The sequence below is a fragment of the Nicotiana tomentosiformis genome, chromosome 4, assembly GCF_000390325.3.
Source record: "Nicotiana tomentosiformis chromosome 4, ASM39032v3, whole genome shotgun sequence".
NCBI lineage: Eukaryota > Viridiplantae > Streptophyta > Magnoliopsida > Solanales > Solanaceae > Nicotiana > Nicotiana tomentosiformis.
This window is the reverse complement of record NC_090815.1, coordinates 11,521,912-11,543,192: the sequence shown is the minus strand read 5'-3', so window position 1 is coordinate 11,543,192 and position 21,281 is coordinate 11,521,912. Positions and strand designations below refer to the sequence as shown.

The 21,281-nt window shown below is 35.1% G+C and overlaps 2 protein-coding genes across 4 annotated transcripts in view; both read left to right on the top strand.

The window, feature by feature from the left end:
* The first annotated feature begins 566 nt into the window (after positions 1 to 566).
* On the top strand, positions 567 to 6,980 carry LOC104116848 (uncharacterized). Its single transcript, XM_009627791.4, has 4 exons — positions 567 to 685; positions 1,146 to 1,283; positions 5,776 to 5,963; positions 6,384 to 6,980. The coding sequence occupies exons 1-4, from the start codon at positions 639 to 641 to the stop codon at positions 6,575 to 6,577; spliced, it is 567 nt and encodes a 188-aa protein (XP_009626086.1). The 5' UTR covers positions 567 to 638; the 3' UTR covers positions 6,578 to 6,980.
* A 6,415-nt stretch (positions 6,981 to 13,395) lies between these two features.
* The window catches only part of LOC104116849 (16 kDa phloem protein 1), a 61,695-nt gene continuing 53,809 nt past the window's right edge, over positions 13,396 to 21,281 (top strand). Inside the window, exons 1-5 of one of the 3 annotated variants that reach the window (XM_009627792.4) lie at positions 13,396 to 13,640; positions 13,896 to 13,964; positions 15,053 to 15,191; positions 15,321 to 15,456; positions 16,349 to 16,658. In XM_009627792.4, the coding sequence (XP_009626087.1) occupies positions 13,568 to 13,640; positions 13,896 to 13,964; positions 15,053 to 15,191; positions 15,321 to 15,456; positions 16,349 to 16,399 (468 nt within the window). In that variant the 5' untranslated portion in view covers positions 13,396 to 13,567 and the 3' untranslated portion in view covers positions 16,400 to 16,658. Of the gene's footprint in view, positions 13,641 to 13,895; positions 13,965 to 15,052; positions 15,192 to 15,320; positions 15,457 to 16,348; positions 16,659 to 21,281 lie in introns of those variants that run through there. The other 2 variants (XM_009627793.4, XM_070199559.1) reach the window with 2 other exon arrangements.

The following is a 21,281-nucleotide window of genomic DNA, read 5'->3' as shown; positions in this document are numbered from 1 at the left end:
TCAACTAAAATTTAGATTTTTGACATGCATGTAATATGACAAAATTAGTTTTTCTTTTGCTTAATTAATAACGAACTCGAAAAGTTTTCGGTGGCCAATAATAATCTTTTTTTAAAAGAAAATATTACTTCAAGTGGCCAATGATTAGTTTGGATTACTTTAATATATTATTAATATTTAAATTGCTCTTCAATATAGAAAAAGATCAATTTCAAATACGAAAAAAAAAATTGACCACTAGCAAATTTCAGGAATTTTTAAAAATTTATGGACTATAATGATGAAATCAGCAAATGCAAATGATGTTAATCCTAAATTAAGAAACCTCAGCATAAACTTATTGAAACAATCCCTGAATCTGAGGAAAATGAAAGAAAAGTATTAAGAAAATATTCATGTAACTTTAAAAAAGAAGTGCTAGAGATAATTTGCATTTCAATTACGAAATTCTTCGTCAATTATCAAGCATTTTGTACGCTCTAAGCAAACAAAAGTTGTTCACTTTAAAAACAAAACTAAAAAACACAAAGAAACGACGTCGTTTAACCTACTGCAGAAGAACAATAAATTATAATTGACATAATATTTGATTTTGGGGGTTTAAGGGAGGTTTCGTGCTGAAGAGACTCACAAAAGACATGTCGGGGCGAAGATTTATCTCCTTCTTGAGTCGCAATCCATCACAGTAAGTTAATTTTCTTTTGAATTACCAATTTCATGTCATATTTAATTTTTCTTTTCTATGCTTATCACTTATAATAGAAGTATGTATACAGATTTGAGACTGAAGATACGGTGAAATGAATATAACAGGAATGAAATGGGTATAGAATATATATAAAGTGAACTAATTGAGGTGTATAAGGTGGATGGCGAAGCAAGGAATTTAATTAAGGGTGTTCAAAATCTAATATTATGTATTGAAAGTAATTTTTGACCTATGCACACAGTACAATTTTCTATATACACAGTATGATTTTTAGACGAAGGGTGTTCAACTGAACAACTTTTACTGTATGTGGATCCGCCACTAAATGTGTGGTAAAGTCAGGTATTTCATTAAGGTTTTTATTTAGAGTGGCTCCGCCACAGTGATTGATTGATTCATTGAATGATTAATTGATTGAGTAATACTTATGATATAGTTCGGAGAAAGTGGTGGCGGAGGAAGGGAAAGCGAAGACGTGGGGGAGAAGGATAGTGTCAGGGACCTTGATTTGCTTAACAGGAGGAGTTGCTCTAAGTGCTCTTGATGATCTCTCTATATATCATAGCTGCAGCAGGTTTACCCTTTTTCCCCCGGTTCTATCTTTTTTGCTCTTATCCTGCTGTTTTTTTGACAATATTAGAATACCTGTGTGTGTGTGTGTGTGTTTTTTTTTTTGGGGGGGGGGGGGGGTGCCTGCCTTTTTGCTTCATATTCACGTTTGTTCTTTTTCATCCTTTATGGTCTATGAGACTTTTATAATATGATTATGGGCTTCAATGCTCTTCAGCTGGATTTTTATGTTTTCAGTTGTTTTTTATCTGCTCGTATTAGATAAGATTGTAGTAAAATTATTATTTCCACTAGAAATTAGGAGTTCCCATTTAATAGTTAAGGAGGGAAGAATTCTAAGTCAAGGATCGATTTGACCCTATGCTTATACCCAAAATAGACCTTGGCCCCGGGAACTTGGTCCAACGTACAGTGCGGGATGTGTAGTTGGAGCACATCATGAGTTTGAGTCCTGATTGGTGAACCGGTTTGGTATTTAAGTAGAGAAGGATAAAGCGACGGGATCATTATCCACTGAGTTTACAAACCGAAAAACAAAAGATTTCTTCGTTGCCAATATGAATATATTCAAAATTGAACTTCTATTTTACATTTTAGATAATTTTGTGAACCTTGACTCTGGTGAGTTGAGCTCTTCTATATGATATAATCTCTGACAGCAAAAGTGATGGTTGAAAGCTCACCTTTTGAGATGCTCTCAACCGTGTTGCTGAATCTTCTTAAGCTATTGTTCAATATCTTAGTGATATGCTATTCCACCTTAAATTGTGAAGCAAGTCTAGAGCCAGACTTGGCATTTTATGTTAGTTCTATGATTCATCACAAAAGGAGAACAACCATTTTCACAATCCGAAAAAAAGAATATATATTTTGGCATCTTTTGCTGTTATGTGTGCATTTATACCGGAAAGGTGGAATAACAAACCCTTCGGGATTGCCCAGTTGGTTTTGAGGGCGGTCATCCACACGGATGACCTGGGATCGAATCCCCCTCAAGGCCTTCTGGATTGAGCCTGTCGCACATGGCTTGCCTAGTGCGGATTACCTCCCCCGTGTGGTTTGCAGGCTATTACACAGGGGGGGTTTACCCAGTGCACACCAAGTGTAGCGGCTGCGGGTTTCCCTCTTAACAAAAAAATGGAATAACAACTTTAGGTCACCTTGGGCTCATTTACTACAGTGATGTTTGTGGTGAACTATTGGTAGTTAACTGAGAGCTTGAGAAGTAATGAGCCTCAACTTTGCTATTCGAGAGAATTGAAGAACTACGACCATAAATGGATCTCTGTTTTGAAGGGGCTACTTGGGTTCTCCAATGATGTTTTACTCCTTCCCTTTGTAAGATTTTCAAGCCTGGGGAGGGATTGGAGGAAGTAACTAGGAGTGATGTATGGGGAAGGAGAAAATGATTTGCAATAAAGGGTGTATTGGAGGGATGAACATGGAAGACTTTGTTCGCAATAATAATGAGCCACAAGAGTGTTTTCTTGTTCTTTTCTTTTCTCTTTTGTGAGGAGGGGGCTGGGTGGGTAGGGTGGGGTGGGGGAGAAGGGAGATGTCTCCCGGATAAAAGAACTTGAGGTGTGCACTGGTAGAAAAGGAGAGAGGAAGAAGAATGATGGATAAAGATTTGTCTTAGTTCTTTTGGTACGTCATATTTTGTGGTATTAGATGTAGACCTCGGCATTTATTTGTACCATGAACCCTCCATATATTTTAGCTGAATATCACTGACTGTTTTTCCTTCTCAACCTTTTGGGTGTACTTTACTTTATTTCAATTAACTTCGTGTACACTATACTTTTTATATCATGTTTTGCTCACCTATTTGGAAAACTAGTATTGTTGAAAGGTTATGTTTGGGTTAAATCTGTTATCTTCTCATAGATGCCTTATAAATGATCTGCAAGTTGGCACTTTTATGCAGTGAAGGGTAAGAAGAAATGATAAAAGAAAGTCTTAGATTTCGGCTCCTCATGACTAAGGTTTATTAGCGAGGCTCAGATCTGATAAAAAAGTTTCAGATTTCCGGCTTCCACACTTTGGAAGGCTGTGAAGACCTAGAGTTTTGACTTTACAGCTAGTACGCCTCAACATCATCAGGTGTTGGTTATTTGAATCCTCAATATCAATTTCCCTATATGAGCCCAGTTTCGTTCCAATATCCAATAATTTTTCTTTAGGACAAATTAGGGGTTTTATGAAACTAGGATTCAGCCTCACACTTATTTCTACTTTAGCATACAATCTTTACCCAAACTAATATATCTTGTTTCGAAGACTAGACTTAGTGTAGGGGTACCTGCAATGACGAATCTAATCACACAGCTAGTTGATATCACCTCTATGGATACTTGGCTTCCGTTGCATTTTATTCATGACTAAGTGATGCATCACTAAGTATGAGTTGTCTATTATATTTAGGCACCATAATCCTGTTTAATTTCATCTCACCCCATTTCTCTTATACTGACTAAACTTGCAGCACATCTATTATTTCTTTACTCTATTTATCACAACATCCTTGCCCTCTAGAGTATATCTCCATAGTTCTAGCTTGTAGTTGACTTTTCACTAGCTTTGTCAATTTACAAAATCGTTTGCAAATAGCTTACACTATAAATATCCATCTTGTTTTATCAATCTCTCACTAGAAATTCCTATGGTAAAATGTGCATGAAATCAATATAAAAGAAACAATTCTTCCCCATCGCTAAATTAGCAACTCCTGCTTCTAAAATGGAAGTTAATATTCATGAGGGAGAGAGGTAGGAGGCTAGAAAAAATACAAATCAGTGGCCATATGGTTTGCTGGGAAAATGAACATAAGTTGTGATTAATTGTTACATAAATTCTTGTTAAAATGGTGGTGTTAGCCTGGATTTCGCTTTTGTTTTTCAGCATACACTAATGTTTAGGTAACGGTATCCATTGCTGTTTGTTTGATTTGGGATACCAAACCAAATCGTAGAAGTACCTTTGAAAATTTTCCAGACCAGAATGCCGTTTTAATTTTGAAACTATTTTGAATCAAATTGTAGTACTACTGTTTGGTTTACTGTTGAAATCGTACTATTGCTCCCGTTCCCCCTTGCGCCCATCTTTTGGGTAAAAGGCGTTGGAAAACAAATTGTGATTTTATCTTCTTCAATTGGCACAGACCCTATGCCTAGGTGACTGGATGATTACCTAATTATCCTATAAATTGAAGAAAATTAAGAAAACATAAAGACAAGACAAGGAAATAAGTCCATGAAAGCTCTCGTTCTGACTATAATATTAAAATTTTCCTCTTTCTTTGCATATCTATGTCATTTACGTGTACTAGCTTTTGTGTTCAGAAATTATGACAAACCTGTTTAATGTTTCTATGTACATGTATATAGCTTCAATAATGTTTCAAAATAAGGAGTTAGTTGCTTGTATAACGCCTAAGCTATCGAAGTATATTAATCAGTCAAATGACGGAGCAACATTGATATTTTAAAGAGAGAAGAAAAGATGGACAAGGCATTGAGTGCAAACTGCGGTGCCCTTAATGGGCTTGCTTCGATGAACACACAGAATAACTAGGATTTAGCATGAAATTAGCCTAAAAGGTTTTTCTTAATGCTGATCTTGCTGCATAAATTTACTTCTTTGAGCTCTACAATGTCCATAATTTTGGGCAGCAGTGGTTGACATCTTGTCTGTCCATCTTATGAAAAGTAGAAAGTATCTCTAGACTATTATAAACATGCAACAAATAATGTGTATGACAGTGTATTTGGGAACAGTGTGCATTCAATGCCAGCTAATTCAACTGGCAGTTTGTTTGAAGCTTCACTTAAGCTAGCCATCAATGCTTGGGTTTGTAGTTTCTTTGAATTAATATATTTATTTTGATAAGGGTTATAGTTTCCTTATGAAATTTTAGTTTGTTTATCCATTCTTCCGTATTCATCTTATCCCTTAGATGTAGTGCATGAAATTTCTTCTGCGTATTTCTGACCAAGTTTTACAAATCATGTCCCTGAATAATGGAGCTAATTGCAGCTGTCCTTTTTATGGTTTCTGGAATTTTGTATGTGATGCTAGTTACCATGAAAAGGGCAGCCTAGTGCACGAAGCATCCCGCGTTCACACAGGGTTTGGGGAAGGGCTGCACCTCGAGAGGGTGTAATGTAGGTAGCCTACCCGGATGCAAGCATCAATGCCTGATTCGACGTCTCGAACCTAGAATCTTACATGCTAGTTACCATGATCTTACAAATTTCTTTACTGGTGATGCTTTAGATAAAACTGATCTTTTTCTTCTATATTCCACATATTTCCTATGGTGGTAAATTTTAACATATACACACACACACATGTATATATATATATATATATATATATATATATATATAAACTGGTATCTGTAGGGGTAGCGAGGGTTTTGATGGGGGTTTACTGTTCTGTATCCTGGCTATTGAGATTGCAATTTTCTTGTTTCATCCTTTGTTGTTCTTTTGCAGCAAGGCCTTGGAGAAAGCCAGTAAGAACAAGACGATTATAGATGCTATTGGGGAGCCCATTGTTAGAGGTCCTTGGTATAATGCATCATTAGCAGTAGCTCACCAAAGGCATTCTGTATCATGCACATTCCCTGTCTCTGGACCACAAGGCACTGGAATTTTTCAGTTAAAGGCAGTTCGTAATGGAGGTTTGTGCTGTTCTTTAAATATTGCTTGGAGTAGACATTCTCTGTCTTTTTTTCCCATTCCCAGATGCGTTGTGGAATATTTTATCCGTTGTTTTTGAGTCGTGGTGGTGATAAGGTCAAATTCCTGCAAAAAGTTCCAATCTTTTCCCATTATCAACTGATAAATCTATTAAGTAGAGCAGATATTTCTTGACTATCATAGGTATCTTCAGATTGCTTAGCTTTCCATTGAGAACGAGGAAAACGGAATATAACTAGACTAACTGGGTTTTTTGTTTTCGAATGAGTTGCTACTACTTTACTGTAGAGAAAAGATTAGAAGAGAAAGACGTTTATTGTTACATACAGGTTCATAATTGTCTCAAGATACTTGTTCTACTTGTCTAACTAGTACTGCTGTTGTTTAACTACTTGGAGCAGAGGAGAAATGGTCATCATTTTTACGACCAAGCGACTGGGAGATACTCATTATGGAAGCTCTTGTACATGTCCCGGGGAATGAAGAGAAGCAGCAAACGTTTCGGATAAGGGTTTCAGATGACCTGCCTCCACCAGCTAGTAACTCGTCCACGGATTGCACATCTCAGGAATCGTGTAGTGTGGAGAAGAAATGACCTACATCTATTCTGCCATGCTTGCTGCTCCCAACCTCACATCCTCCAGTGGGGCTCTTCTAATTTTTTTCATACAAATGATAAGAGGTTTGCACATTTAGCATTGTGAAATTCCAGTTCCAAGCACCAAATCTATGCTCGCAGGAAAGATCGGATCTTGTTGAGGCAATTACAGAATTAACAAGTGTTGCTATATACTTCTTTTTTTAAATCGCGTAGTCTGTGATTCTTTTAAATTTTAAAACACTGTGATTAGTGTGATTGTGTGCATTTGATTACTGGTATAAGAATAAATAAGTTCATCATCAAAAGTGTTGATTTTGGCAAGGAAAGTGAAACCTTGCTGTATTATTTCCAATCAATAATGGTTTTCATTGTAAATGTTATTAGAAAAGTTAAATTATGGTGGATGTCTACTCTTCTCCATTATCTGCATAACTCACACTACTCTAATACTTATGGAGTTATGATTGTAACTCCATGATCTTCCTCTATGATCTTCCTCTCAAATACTTAATGACATGTTCAATGACATATTTACAATAGTGATTCTTCACTTTTCATGCATATATAAAGGCCTTGTAATAGATAAGAAAAGAGATACAATTGAAGAAATAAGAATCTCTCATCTCTTTCTCTCTATATCTCTTAGCTTGTTTTTTCTTGTTATATATTGTTATTTTGAACTATATTTCATAGCACAGTATGAGCACGAGTCTCTAAAAAATTAGTTCTAAAAGTCTAAAGAATGCACCGACGGAGAAACTTTATAGTGCACAGATACATTCTTCACCCTTTCTAAACTTTCCACCTTTGCATTAAATTGTGTGCAATATGTGTACTTGTTGATGCATGAAGTTTTTTGTGTTGGTACATCATGTGAAGTTTTTTTCTTAATGCTTATGATTAACAGGTCATTAGATGTAAATAGGAACTACCTGTGACAAGTAGTGAAACTTGAGAAGCTATGATTTTCAGTTGTGCTACAAATTTTACTAATCTTTATTTTCTATTAGTGCTAACCGATGGGAGTGCTTACATGAGATATGCATGTACTTCACTATAATTATTTCGTATCTATTCAAATTCTGCTATGACATATTTTATATGTGGGAGCCCAGCAATATAGTTGTTTTTAGACAATAATTTTGGTTTAAGTTTCTCTAGTTGGAATATGGTGTCTTGCTTTCTTTTACGTGTGAAATCAAGGAATATAAGTTTTTCTTTATTTTCGGGGTGCTTAGTGATTTGTTATTTATACTTTTCTTATAAGCTCTCCAATTTAAATTCTGAGTTATGCAGGGAAGTAGGAAAATATGTTTTGAGCTTTTGGATTGAAGGATGCGGTAGAGGACTTGTGCGGTAATATGTAAATTAAAGTGTTTGGCCTTCTTGATGTCTGTACTAGCCTTCCACAAAGATTTAGTATGAATTTGTCCATCGACGATGCTTTCCATAATTAAGTCTTGTGACGTGTGATGTCATTACCATTACAAAATTTTAAGAAATTTATGACCACCATACATGATAATATTTTAAAGGCTCGAGTGAGAGTCCTAATGAATTTTGGCATATTATGCCAAAGATTGAGAGGAAGATGGTGGGTTCAAGTCCCAATGCTTTATGTTGATGAAAAGAGTGAAGCGAATGTGATAACAGTATATGATAAGTCTGAAAGAAGACAAAATAATTTTTCATGACTGTATGAATGTACGAGGGTATGACAAGAGACAAAATAATAATTGACACCACTATGGTAACTATAAAAGGAGAACAATAGGGGTTATTAAAGTAATCCTTCAAAGGGTGAAGGCAATATTTACCATCAAATTGGTATGAAAAATTTATAAAGCACGTCGCGATAGTTATACTCCATTATTTGAAGAGAATCTCACTTATAATAAGCATTGAGAATGCAGGCTTATTCTTGAAGGTGAATATAACAATATGTGATAAAAAGAATGAATAAAGATATGCAATTGCATGATTGAATGAATACCACACAACTCACCTCTAAGGGAGGTTTGAGTGGTCGCGTACATGTGATACGCCAAAAATATTTTATTGTGCCTTATAAAAGGTTATTAAAGGCAAAATTAATGCAAGAAATGATTTTGTTTATGATGATTTTGACTATAACAATTATTATTATATGGTTTTCTCCGTAAATGAGACATTCACCATATGGATAGTGTGGCAAAAGATCTTGTAGTATAAAATCAATTAAAAGCTCCGAAAGAACTAATTTGTTACTACCCGGATGAGTGAAATTGTTCATGACATTGATATTGTAGTAAGTCTCCAAAGAAACTTTTTGATTTTCAAATATATTAGCTAAAGTGGTTGGCATATTGAGACTATACATGAAAGGAAGATTGATTATCTTCCTATTACTATAATCATACCAGGTAAACATGAAAGGTTACTCGACTTTTCTTCTATTGCACTACACAAGTATAAGCATGGTGATGGAATCACATGCCACAAGTAAATTAGAGGTTTATTGAAACAAATATTAGTTGGCATGACCGGTACCATCCCGGTTCAATTATGATGCGAAAATTAATCGAGAATTCACATTGGCATATATTGAAGAAATAGAAGATTCTTCAAAAAATTTCTTGTGTTGCTTATTCTCACGATATACCAGTTAAGGTTGGGATTGAATCCCTTGATTTCTGGAACGAATAAAAGGTGATATATATATGGGCTCAGTCAACTGTCATGTGGACCATTTACTATTATATGATTTTAATAGATGCATCTATTGTATGGTCACATATGCGTTTGTTACCAACTTACAGTTTAGTTTTTGCAAAGTTGTTTGCTCAAATTATTAGAGCACAATTCCAGAATATAAATTATGATAATTTATCTTGATAATACTGGTTTAAATCCAAGTTGGTTTAGCAGAAATTGTATGCCTCCAATTATAGCTAAACCATTGGTTATGAGAACAAAACTTTCAAATCTTTTTTAGTATGAGATGTATTATTTAATAGACAGTAGCACTTGTACGCATCTAGCCAACAAGTTATGATAAATACTCCCTATCACAATCGGTTCAGGGTCAGGAACTAAATAATTTTCATCTAGAAATATGGATGTGCTATATAATTTAATTATGCCACCACAATATACAAAGATGAGTTCCCAAAGAAGGTTGAGAAATGTGATGGTGATCCCAACATCAGGGGGAGAAAATGTGCAGCTAAAAAAGTGATACGTGGAATGAATTATTATGAATACATATAGATCCTCGTAAAAGAAAATATGAACTTGAAGTTCAAGTGATAATTCATTTGCAAATTATTGCCAGACGCATTTGCTAAATGTCATATTTCAGTTGCTAATGCTCCAAATAGAATAAACTCCACGAGGGACAAAATCTATGGCACGTAAGAAGCGTAACAAACCAATCGATTTCAAAGATAAAACTCTTTGAAGAAGGAGATGAGCAAATGTTCAAGATGGTCATAATAAGGATGCAAGTGCTCTAGAAGAGTATCACGACATAACACTTCATAAGACCTCATGGGAGAGGCTCAGGTACCTGAAAATAATGAGATCTCGATAAGTTATGTCTTTATTGAGTGATGATGGAACCGATGCAAAATGATCGTCGGCGATATTGTTAATATAATGTAGCGCTCAATATTATTAATATTGACGAGGATCTTGGGCTCAAATCTGTCATGAAATTTGGACAGATAAATGATTGGCCAAATGAAAAATACTCAATAAAAATTGACTTCACCTGAAAAATATGAAGTTTGACGGATAGTCCCAACACCTAAAAGTATAAAGCCAGTGGTGGTATAAATGTGTTCTTGTACGAAAAAGGTCGAGTTGATAGACATAAAGACAACTTGTGACACAAGAAGATTTGTAAATATCCTGGCATTGATTATATAGAGACATGTTCTCCTGTGGTGGATGTAGTCATTTTAGGTTTTAATCTGACAATACATGAAAAACTTGATATGCGTATAATGGAAATCATTAAAGGATTTAAATTGTTTTGAAACATATTAAGGTTCCCAAGAAATTTATTAAATAAAGTTTCAGCAAATTCTTATGTGAATTAGAGCGATCATGGCGTACATGAATTATTTTTGTGTCTAGTGCAATTGGTGCACTAATGTATCTTGCTAGAACTATGAGCATAACAATATGCAAGCAAGATATAGTTTTATTCCTATATGAAGATATTAGAATATTATTAGGATTATATTGCAAAAGGAATCCTTGATATATATTTGTTTATTCTAACAAATATTGCCAAAGTTTTGTTGGTTATGCAAATGCAGACATTTTCTGAAGATCGTTATTCAAACAATCTATTTGTATGTGAGGGTACTGCCATATTATTATTTCACAAGGCAATCAATTATTTATACTTATTCAACAATGTCAATATACTAGCAACTGATAAATCAAGTCACTCAACACACAACCTGTGTGTGCCTTTACTTTGAAGAGAAGACTCCAATAATAGTGAAGACAATGCTGTTTGCTTATCTCAATTGAAAGAAGGATATGTCGAAGGAGACAGAATAAATCACATATTTCATTAAATTTCTTTATCAGACACAATCTTCACCGAACGATGAAATAGATGTTCAATGAATTTGTTCGCTTGATAATTTGGTGATTCTATTCAACGAAGCATGATCAACCTCAACATTTGAGAAGTTGGTATACAAGATCGAAACACATCATCTAGGTGAAATAAATTGATGTTTTCATCAGGGGGAGGCAAATACACGTTGTACTCTTTTTTCCTTAGCTACGTTTTTATCCCACTAGGTTTTCCTAGCAAGATTTTTAACGAGACACCAAGCAATGCCTATTCCATGATATGTATACTCTTTTTCCTTCACTAGGATTTTTTTTTCATAGGGTTTTTTCCTAACAAAGTTTTAACGAGGCACATTATCTATGGACATCCAAGGAGAGTGTTATAAGAAAAATTAAATTATGGTGGATGTCTGCTCTTCTCCATTATCTCCATAACTCACATTACTCTAATACTTATGGAGTTATGATTGTAACTCCATGATCTTCCTCCATAATGTTTAATGATATGTTCAATGACATATTTACAATAGTGATTCTTCACTTTTCAATATTTTCATACATATATAAAGGCCTTGTAATAGATAGGAAAAGAGACATAATTGAAGAAGAAATAAGAATCTCTTCTCTCTTTCTCTCTATATCTCTTAGCTTGTTTTTTCTTGTTCTATATTGTTACTTTGAGCTATATTTTATAACAATAAAATAATTATTCTTGCTAGTTAGAGCAATTAGTTTGACAATTATGTTAGAATAATCAATGACCTCACCAACTAGCCTATGGTAGTTGAGAAGTCATTAAACAATGCTAATTAAGTGTGAACTCTGTTTCTTTGTCCAACAAAGCAGATGAACAGTTCAATTTTAATTTTGAAACGTACGAAGCTTTCTGAAAGCGACATAATGATTTGCTTACCAGCCAGTCGATTTCCTGTCAACCAGGTCAGACTTTCACCAATAATCAAGAATCTCTATCGTGTTAGAGCTTTGAGTATATGAAAATAATTCTAATTAGGATCGCTCTCCTCGGCCTTATTCACTCGAAAATAATTCTAATTAGGAGTACTAGTAATTATTAGTATATTCAAATCATCCCTCCATTAAGATGAGGCGTTCCAAAAAATAAATTATACAACTTCCATAAATATAATATTTTTAAACTCTTCATACTTTAACGTAGATGTGATGTTTAATTTATTTTCGACCATTACTTTAATTAATGTTATTTTTATCATAATTAATATATTATAGATGTTAAAATAATATTATAAACTCTATATATGCAGGCAAACAATTTATCACATAACTAATATACTTCTAAATAATTTCATGATCAGAAGGAAAAAGTTACAAGCATCCAGCTCCAAGCGTGAAATTCCCTAAAAAGGGAACAAATGCCACGACCGATAGACCATTTAGCTACCATACAAAAAAGGATGGTTGGAAGATATGATCCTTTACCTTTAACGAGGTCTCTAGTTCGAATCTTGCAAAAATAAAAATAAAAATTGATGCTTATGAGTTTAGAATTTTAATTATTTTAAGTCCCTAATTTCTAAATTAATAATTTGTATATATTTAATAAATTCTTAAAGACAAATACATACTTTAAACTAAGGACCTTTTGGCCATAGATTTTGCCAATTTTTTTTCAATTTGTTTTTTAGCAAATACATATTTGTTCATATATTTTATTCATATCTTTGCAAATTCCCCAAACCCAAAACTAGCTTTGGCCCAAAATATTACTATTATATTTTTTAAAAATTGTCCCAAACTTTTATATTTTATAAAATATCTCACAATTTATTATTTTATAATAATATTGATTTGTCTTCTTGGTCATCTGATAGTGTATTATGTAGTTCATTATAAAAATGATAGTTTTGTACCAAATTTATTTATGTTCAGGATTATGATTTTTGATAATGACAATGAATGTTATTGATGAATATACTATTTGATATTTGTGATAGTTTTTAGAACTCGTGGGTATAAGTCATGTTTCATGTTTTTTTAAAAAAAAAAGTAAAACATGTTTTGAAAACTTATGTCCAAACACATTTTCAAACCAAACTTCATTCAAATCACATTTTTTAAAATAAATTTGTAAATATATGACCAAACGCTAGCTAAAACTATTGAATTCGACCGTATTTGACCGAACATGAAGTATGAGAGCCCTAATAGGAACACCCTTTTAGAAAATACAAGTTGGAATCCATGATGTGATTTGATAAGCTGGCAACTTACAAAGGAATAATTAAATTCCCACCTTATGTCCACTGTCTAAAGACTAGAATCTCTTTGAATTCTCCACCCATATCAATTTTGACTGCTAATTTCACTGTTAACATTCAGCCATTCACAATTAATTTCTTTGAATCATATTCTCTTTTTGGAAGGTGAGAGATGTCGACCATCTTTGGAACAATGGAGGTCAATCTTGTCAACGCTCGCGGTCTCAAAAACAACGAATTCTTGGGTATTTATTAATTCTATCAAGCTGATCTCTAACTCCATAAGATAAAGATAAACTTTGCGTATCCCCTCCAAATCCCGCTTGTGAAAATATTAGATATATATGTTGTTGTTGTGAGATCAGTTTTATAGTCCATTACAAATGTTTTTTCAATTTGGTCTTTTTGTTCCGATATATTGTACTCTAGTATTGTAGTTTTTGCTGTTTACTTGCATAATACTAGTGCACATTAATTTGGTGTTGTTGTATATGGTGTAGGCGGTGGAATAGATCCATATGTTTTGATTCAATATAGAGCTCAAGAACGTAAGAGCACTACTGCAAAAGGTATTCATTTATTATTTCCATTCTCTCTTTTTTTCCCTATAAAATAGAATGGTGGATATACCTTTAGGCCAACAGATGTATCACACTTATATATCAAAAATATTTTTCAAATTAATTACATACACAAAATGCTTCTTACTAAAAATATTTTTTTGAAAAATACTATGCTAAAATGCTAATTTTAGAAGCTTGACCAAACAAGCTATAAGTCTGATTGGACTCTTTAGCCCCGCACTACGATAAGATGCACAGTTTCCACTTCAGGCCAGAAATTTGAAGTAATTGCATCTGATAAAATAGTAATCTCATTATTCTTTTTTAGGGAAAGTGCTAAATTCAACTTTGAAATATAAGGAAATTGCTGTCATATTGTAACCTGTTCATATGTCGTGTGGGTAACGCACAGAGTAAATGTTCTGCTATTTCGTTTTCTTCCTCTCTTGACAGAATAAGAAAATATCGGAATAGTACTACTACTAGTGGTAAGACTAGGAGAAACTCGCGACTACCTATCAACCTTCAACCTTTATTCTTGACTTCCATACCTTTCTATTGAGGGTCATGTCCTCGTTAAGTTGAAGCAATGTCATGTCCTCTTTAATCACTTTTCTCTAATATTTTTTTGGCCTACCTCTACCCTTCCTCGTACCCGCCATGATCAACCTCTCACACCTCTTAACCGGGGCATCTATATATGTCTATCCTTTTCATTTGTCCGAACCATCTCAACCTCACTTCCCGCAACTTGCCCTCCACAGGTGCCACTCCCACCTTGTCCCTGATAACTTTATTCATAATCTTATCTTTCTTGGTATGCCTACACATCTATCTCAATATCACCATCTCTGATACTTTCATCTTCTGAACATGAAATTTTTTGACTGACCAACTCTCAGCCCATACATAATGTATCTGATCATAATGTCTTACAGCAGCAAGGTCTTATGTGATATCATGAGTTATCCATCTTCTGTTTTTCCGAGTCAAAATACTTTCAATGACCAATACATGTTTGAATTGTTTAAAGGGAATTATATAAATCTATTTTAATTACAATTTTCTCAAACTCTTGCTCACTGACAATGCAGGCCAAGGCAGTAAACCAGAATGGAATGAGAGGTTCAATTTCAGGGTAGAGTATCCCTCTACAGATAAGCAGTACAAGCTTATACTTAAGCTCATGGATCATGATACCTTTTCCTCAGATGACTCTCTAGGCGAAGCGACGTAAGTAATTTTCGTTTACATTATCATATCAGACTTGATACGAAGATTAATACAAGTTGTCGTAAGTCAATTTAACTAGATTGTCAATTATACTATATTGTTTACATTCAATCAATTGTGCACTTGTAGTATTTATTTGAAGGAATTGATTGAATTGGGCGTGGAGAATGGAAGAGCTGAAATTCATCCTCGCAAATATAGTGTGGTGGGCAGTGATCAATCTTACTGTGGGGAAATTCAAGTTGGCCTCACTTTCACCCCTAAGGTATTCTTTTGAACCCTCAGCTGCAGCATCGGGAACTAGGAATTTCTAAGGGGTATCAAAATAGAAAGACATAGATACAAAAAATAGTTAAAGGGATTCAACATATAATATAAATACATAAAAATAAATTTTTATCTAGCTATAGTGTGTATTTTCCGGCCAAAGGTGTCAATTGACACATGTTAGCCTAAGGTGGCTGAATCCAACCAAACTTTACAAACCTTGTAGTCTTACTAAATCTTGGTAAAATTTTCTTGAAAACTTTAATTTTAAAGGAAAAAGGAAACTAAAAAGGCGAGATAGCAAACAAAATCGATCAAATGAAAGAAATCTACGTGAATAGAAAGCACAAAATAAAGTACTCCATCCGTTTCAATTTAGATGAGGTAGTTTGACTTGAAACGGAGTTTAAGAAAAAAATGAAGACTTTTGAAACTTGTGGTTTTAAAAGCTTAAGGGGTAAAGCCTTTGTAGGGTCATGACATTTGTATGATTATAAAAACTTCTCATTAAGGGTAAAATGAGTAAAATAAAAAGTTTAAAATTAAATTATTTCCAAATTTAAGAATGAATCATTTATTTTGGAACTGACTAAAAAAAAAGTACCTCACTAATTTGGAACGGAGAGAGTATATATATATATATATATATATATATATATATTCTATTTTCACCTTACAAAGACACAATCAACTTGAACGAGTATAACTTAATGGGATTTAAGGCCGGTCCATTTTTGGCTATAAATTTAACCTGCGATATATGGTTATAACCGACACATACCATAGATTGTCTTTAATAGATGATCATATGAATTTTTAACGATGCTTCTTTTTTTTTTTCCCTTCCCCCTCACGATGTAATGGCTCATGATATGTTAAATATTTGACAGAAGACAGCTGCAGAAGAAGAATATGGCGGATGGAAGGAGAGTGACTGCTGAGTAATTAGCAGGGGGCGGAGCTAGAGTATCGGGAGTGGGTTCGGCTGAACCCAGTAACTTTGTATTTAGCTTAAAAAATTCATCAATATATATAAATTATTAATTTAGAACCTAGTAACTTAAAACAATTAAAATCCCAAACTCATAAGTTTTGAAATCTCGAGTCGGCCTCTGGCAGTTAATTCCTATATGTATTTGCCAAATTTTGTACACTTTGCTGTTGTAACGTAAAGATGAAGATATTCACAACTTTTTCTTATATTTATGCTATGTTAAAGTGATTGTTCGTTACTTAACAAAGCAATTGAAGTTATCTTAAGCGTAAGAAAAGCTCATTATAATGCACCATATGCAAGTATTGGAGAAGAGTACAAACTTACGGCAACAACAACAACCTAGTAAAATTTTACTAATGGGGTCTGGGGAGGGTAGTGTGTACACAGATCTTACCCCTACCCCAAAGGAGTAGAGAGGCTGTTTCCAAAAGACCCTCGGCTCAAGAAAACAAAAAGACAAAAGGAGACAATATTAGTATCACCACAACAATCATAGAAAAAATAGGAACAACATGAAATGCAGAAGAAAGATGCAAAGCAAAAGCGATAGCTAGTAAATAGGACATGCACTGAAAAGCAAAGTAGTAAAACACAACATTGTCACTAGCTATCTTAGACAAAAACCCTACCTGGCTAGTCTCACAATGGTACGAAGTAAGTCAAGACTCAACTACATCCTAACCTACAACTCTAATACTCGACCTCCACATCTTCCTATCAAGTGTCATGTCCTCGGAAATCTGGAGCCTCGCCATATCCTGTCTGATCACCTCTCCCCAATACTTCTTAGGCCGCCCTCTACCTCTTCTTGTGCCCTCCACAACCAGCCGCTCACACCTCCGTATCGGAGTATCTGGGCTTCTCCTTTGAACTTGTCCGAACCATCTAAGCCTCGCTTTCCGCATCTTGTCATCAATGGGAACCACGTGCACCTTCTCCCGAATAACATCATTCCTAATCTTATCTATCCTAGTGTGCCCGCACATTCACTTCAACATCCTTATTTCTGCTACTTTCATCACTAAAGAATAGAATACACACAAGCGTTAATCTTTGCCAACAGTCCAGTATTTGATTAACACTACTAGAAATTCGCTAAAAATCGACCAAAAATACCGACCAACGTTGGTCGGTTATGGCAAATTACCGACCAAAACGTGACCATTACGGTGTGGACGGTGTTTTGATGGTCGGAATGGCTTACCGACCAAAGTTGGTCGGAAATTACCGACCAACTTTGGTCGGTATACTAAAATGACCATCTGACAAGTTTAATTACTTACCGACCAACTTTGGTCGGAAACATATTTTATTAATTTAATTTTACCGACCAAAGTTGGTCGGTTTAACTAAATTATATATTTTTTATTAATTATTAAAATTAAAAAAACCGACCAACTTTGGTCAGTAATTGAAAATATATATTTTTTAAAAATAATTAAAATTAAACATTACCGACCAACTATGGTCGGTAATTTCAACAATGCAAGCAAAATACCGACCAAAGTTGGACGGTAGTGTTGAATTCTGGGAATTCAATGTTCATTAACCGACCAACTTTGGTCGGTATTTTGGAATAATTTATTTTTTTTATTAAAAACCGACCAACTTTGGTCGGTTTTTCTGGGTTTAATTTTGGCATAAAATGCCTGTTTTGGCAGCTACACCACCTGCCAGCATACCAATACAACAACACAACAACAACACAACAACAACAACAACAACACAACAACAACAACAACAACAACAACACAACAACAACAACCAAAACATTCAATAAATACTTTAAAACTAACAAATTAAAGTTCAATTGAACATAAAAATTCAAAACCAAGTTAAAACTAATTATAACTAGTTCAAAACTGGTTCTATTTGTCTAGTTCAAAGTATATAAAAGTCAAGGGGTATTTTCTACAACATCATCATCACCGTCTGATGAACTTTCATTTACAAGACGATATATAGAACGGTCTTGTGGAGGACGGGAAGCACGATCACGGGGAGGACGGGAGGAACGATCACGAGCAGGGCGGGAGGAACGATCACGTGGAGGTCGACCCTCTGGAGATGACTCAGGAGATCGGGGCAACGGAAAAGCTCCATTAGATAGGAGAGTTCTGATCTGAACTTGCATGCCAAGGAATTGAGCATCTCTAAGCCTTTCTCTTTCCTTGGCCGCTTCTAGCTCTGATGTGAGCTTTGTCACTGTCTCCCGCATAGCGGAGAGGCTCTCCCTATTAAGTTGCTCGCCTTGTGAGGAAGTCCCTATTCCTCACATTCCACACTTATAGCGATGGAAGTTTTTAGTAGGAAGCCCGTATACCTTCCCCCATTTTGGACCGCCAACAGACTCCAACCATATTCTTTCAGCATCCTCGTCCGAAGGTTAGGTTGGCTCATCCGATTCACCAGCTAGATGACTACGGATAAATTCCTCCACGTTACTTTGGTAGCGACCCTATATTATTTTAAATTAAATCAGTATTTCAAGTTTTTTATAAAAGTAAATTATAATACTTAAATAAAATTGAAAGCTTACATATGCAGTCGAGGCCCGGTCCTCGACCCACCTATCTTGATCCCCCTCTTTCTTCTTCTTCACAAAATGTGTCTCCTTGAATAGCTCATCATGACTCATTGGACGCCCATACTTCTTTTTCTGAAAATAAATTAATTTAGTTAATAAACAGAATAGATATACTTAGAAAAGTAAAATAATTTAAGCAATTACGTACCAATCTTCTTTTTATTGTCCCTAGGCTGATCGCACCTCCAGTGTGCAAGGAGCCTCCCTTCTCGGATGCGCGAGCTTTCTTTCCTTTTTCGCTCCTCTCTAAGAACTCTGCGGTAAGCCATTGCCTTTGCAAATCATTCCACAAATTCTCAAGTAACCAGCCAGGCCTCTTGTTCTTCTTTCTAGCATCCGAGAAAGCATCCGCCAATCTCTTGCGAGCTTTATGATGAAAATTTGTAGCCACTTCCGCGCTATAGCGGTCTTCCCATACACACTTGCTCTGTATTTCAAAAGTTAAATATTAGATGGAAATATCATAAATATAAATTATTAAACTGTTTAAAAGAACATTTATACCTTAAATTGATTGAAAATTTGCTCCTTCAGTGAGAATGGGCAATCAGTCCAAGTCGCATAAGGGCCATCATAAAGCTTTCTGATGGCATTGGTGATTATCCTCGTAGTCTTATTACCCGGCCTGAACCTGCAATTTAACAATAAAAACACATTAATATCTTAGTAAAAATGTTACAAATCAATAGACGCAAAAATAATGAATAACACTTACCCATCACCCTCAGGGACTATGATGATCCTGCCATATCGATCATAATGCACTACCTCGTCATCACCATCCGAAGCATGTGTATCAGAGGCATGTGAGAGCTAATGCCTCGCAGGCGAAGGCCTGCAATAGATGGAGTCGATGATGAAGATGGTTGCGATCCCTGTGACTGCGACATAGCTGGATGCGACCCAAGTGGATGTGATACCGATGGCTGTGACCCGAGTGGCTGTGACCCGAGTGGCTGTGACATGGGTGGATGCGATCCATGTGGCTGTGATATGTAGGGATGTGATCCATGTGGATGTGATGCAGATGGCTGTGAGGCAGCTGGACTGTATGTCGGACGTATAGTCCTGTGGCCCTGTGATGGAAGACTGGGTGTCTGAATGAAGGTGTACGGCTCGTGATGCTGTGGCAGCTCAGTATAGCCGTGTGGTGGAGGATAAGACATAGGCATCTCTGAAAAGGGTGGACAAGAGGGAGTATTATTTTCTACCCTCCTCTTTCCCTTCCTACCCTTTTCTCGACCCCGAGAACTAGTAGGGTCATTGTTACCTTGACCCTTGCCTGCCATCTGCATAATATAATACACATTTAGATTGAAACATATAAGAAACTAGCTATAAAACGAGAGTGCTTTAAAAAACCAACTTTTTAATCCTCATCGACGTATTGTTCCTCGTCCGAGAATTCTTCGTCCTCACTTGTTTGAGCTTCATCAGTTGATTCTTCGTCCTCATTTTCTATAATTGTTACTTCATTTATCTCAACTTCTTCCAATATGCGTTCAGGATGTTCCAAATCATTTTCTAACTGATCGTCCACTATTTGGTGAACATTGGAGATATCGTTTTGATATGCAACATCTAACACATTCTCGACTTCTACCCTACCTACAGGCTTAGTTTTTATTATAACCTACCAATCGGACTTATTCCGCCGCAATGGATAAGGAGCATAATACACTTGCCTAACGTTATGTGCAATTATGAAAGGTTCATAGCGATCATACTCCCTCGTATGATCAACCTCAATTATGTTGTTTTGGTTGTGTACTCTTGTACCTCTTGTTGGATTTGGGTCAAACCACTTGCATCTAAAGAGTATCAATTTCTTATATGGCCAATCTGTATATTCTAGTTGTAATATTTCTTTGACCACACCATAATAATCAATATCTCCAACTTGGTTGCCATCACCACCTTGAACCCACACCCCGTTGTTGTTGCTATTTTTATTTTTAGAGCAATCCTCTATATGAAACTTATAACCATTCACTACGTACTTAGACATTGTTGTGACCTGAAGCCCAAGTCCCCAAGATATATCTTTCAAAAATTAATTTACACTATTATTTGGATTATTTACCTACATAGAGTTAAAAAAATTCATAAGTTAGCACAACTTATGAATTAATTTTTATACATTCACTACATATATATATATATATACACACACACTTACAAACTGTTTGAACCACGTATCAAATCTCGTATATACAATATCATAGCCAAATTGACCCAC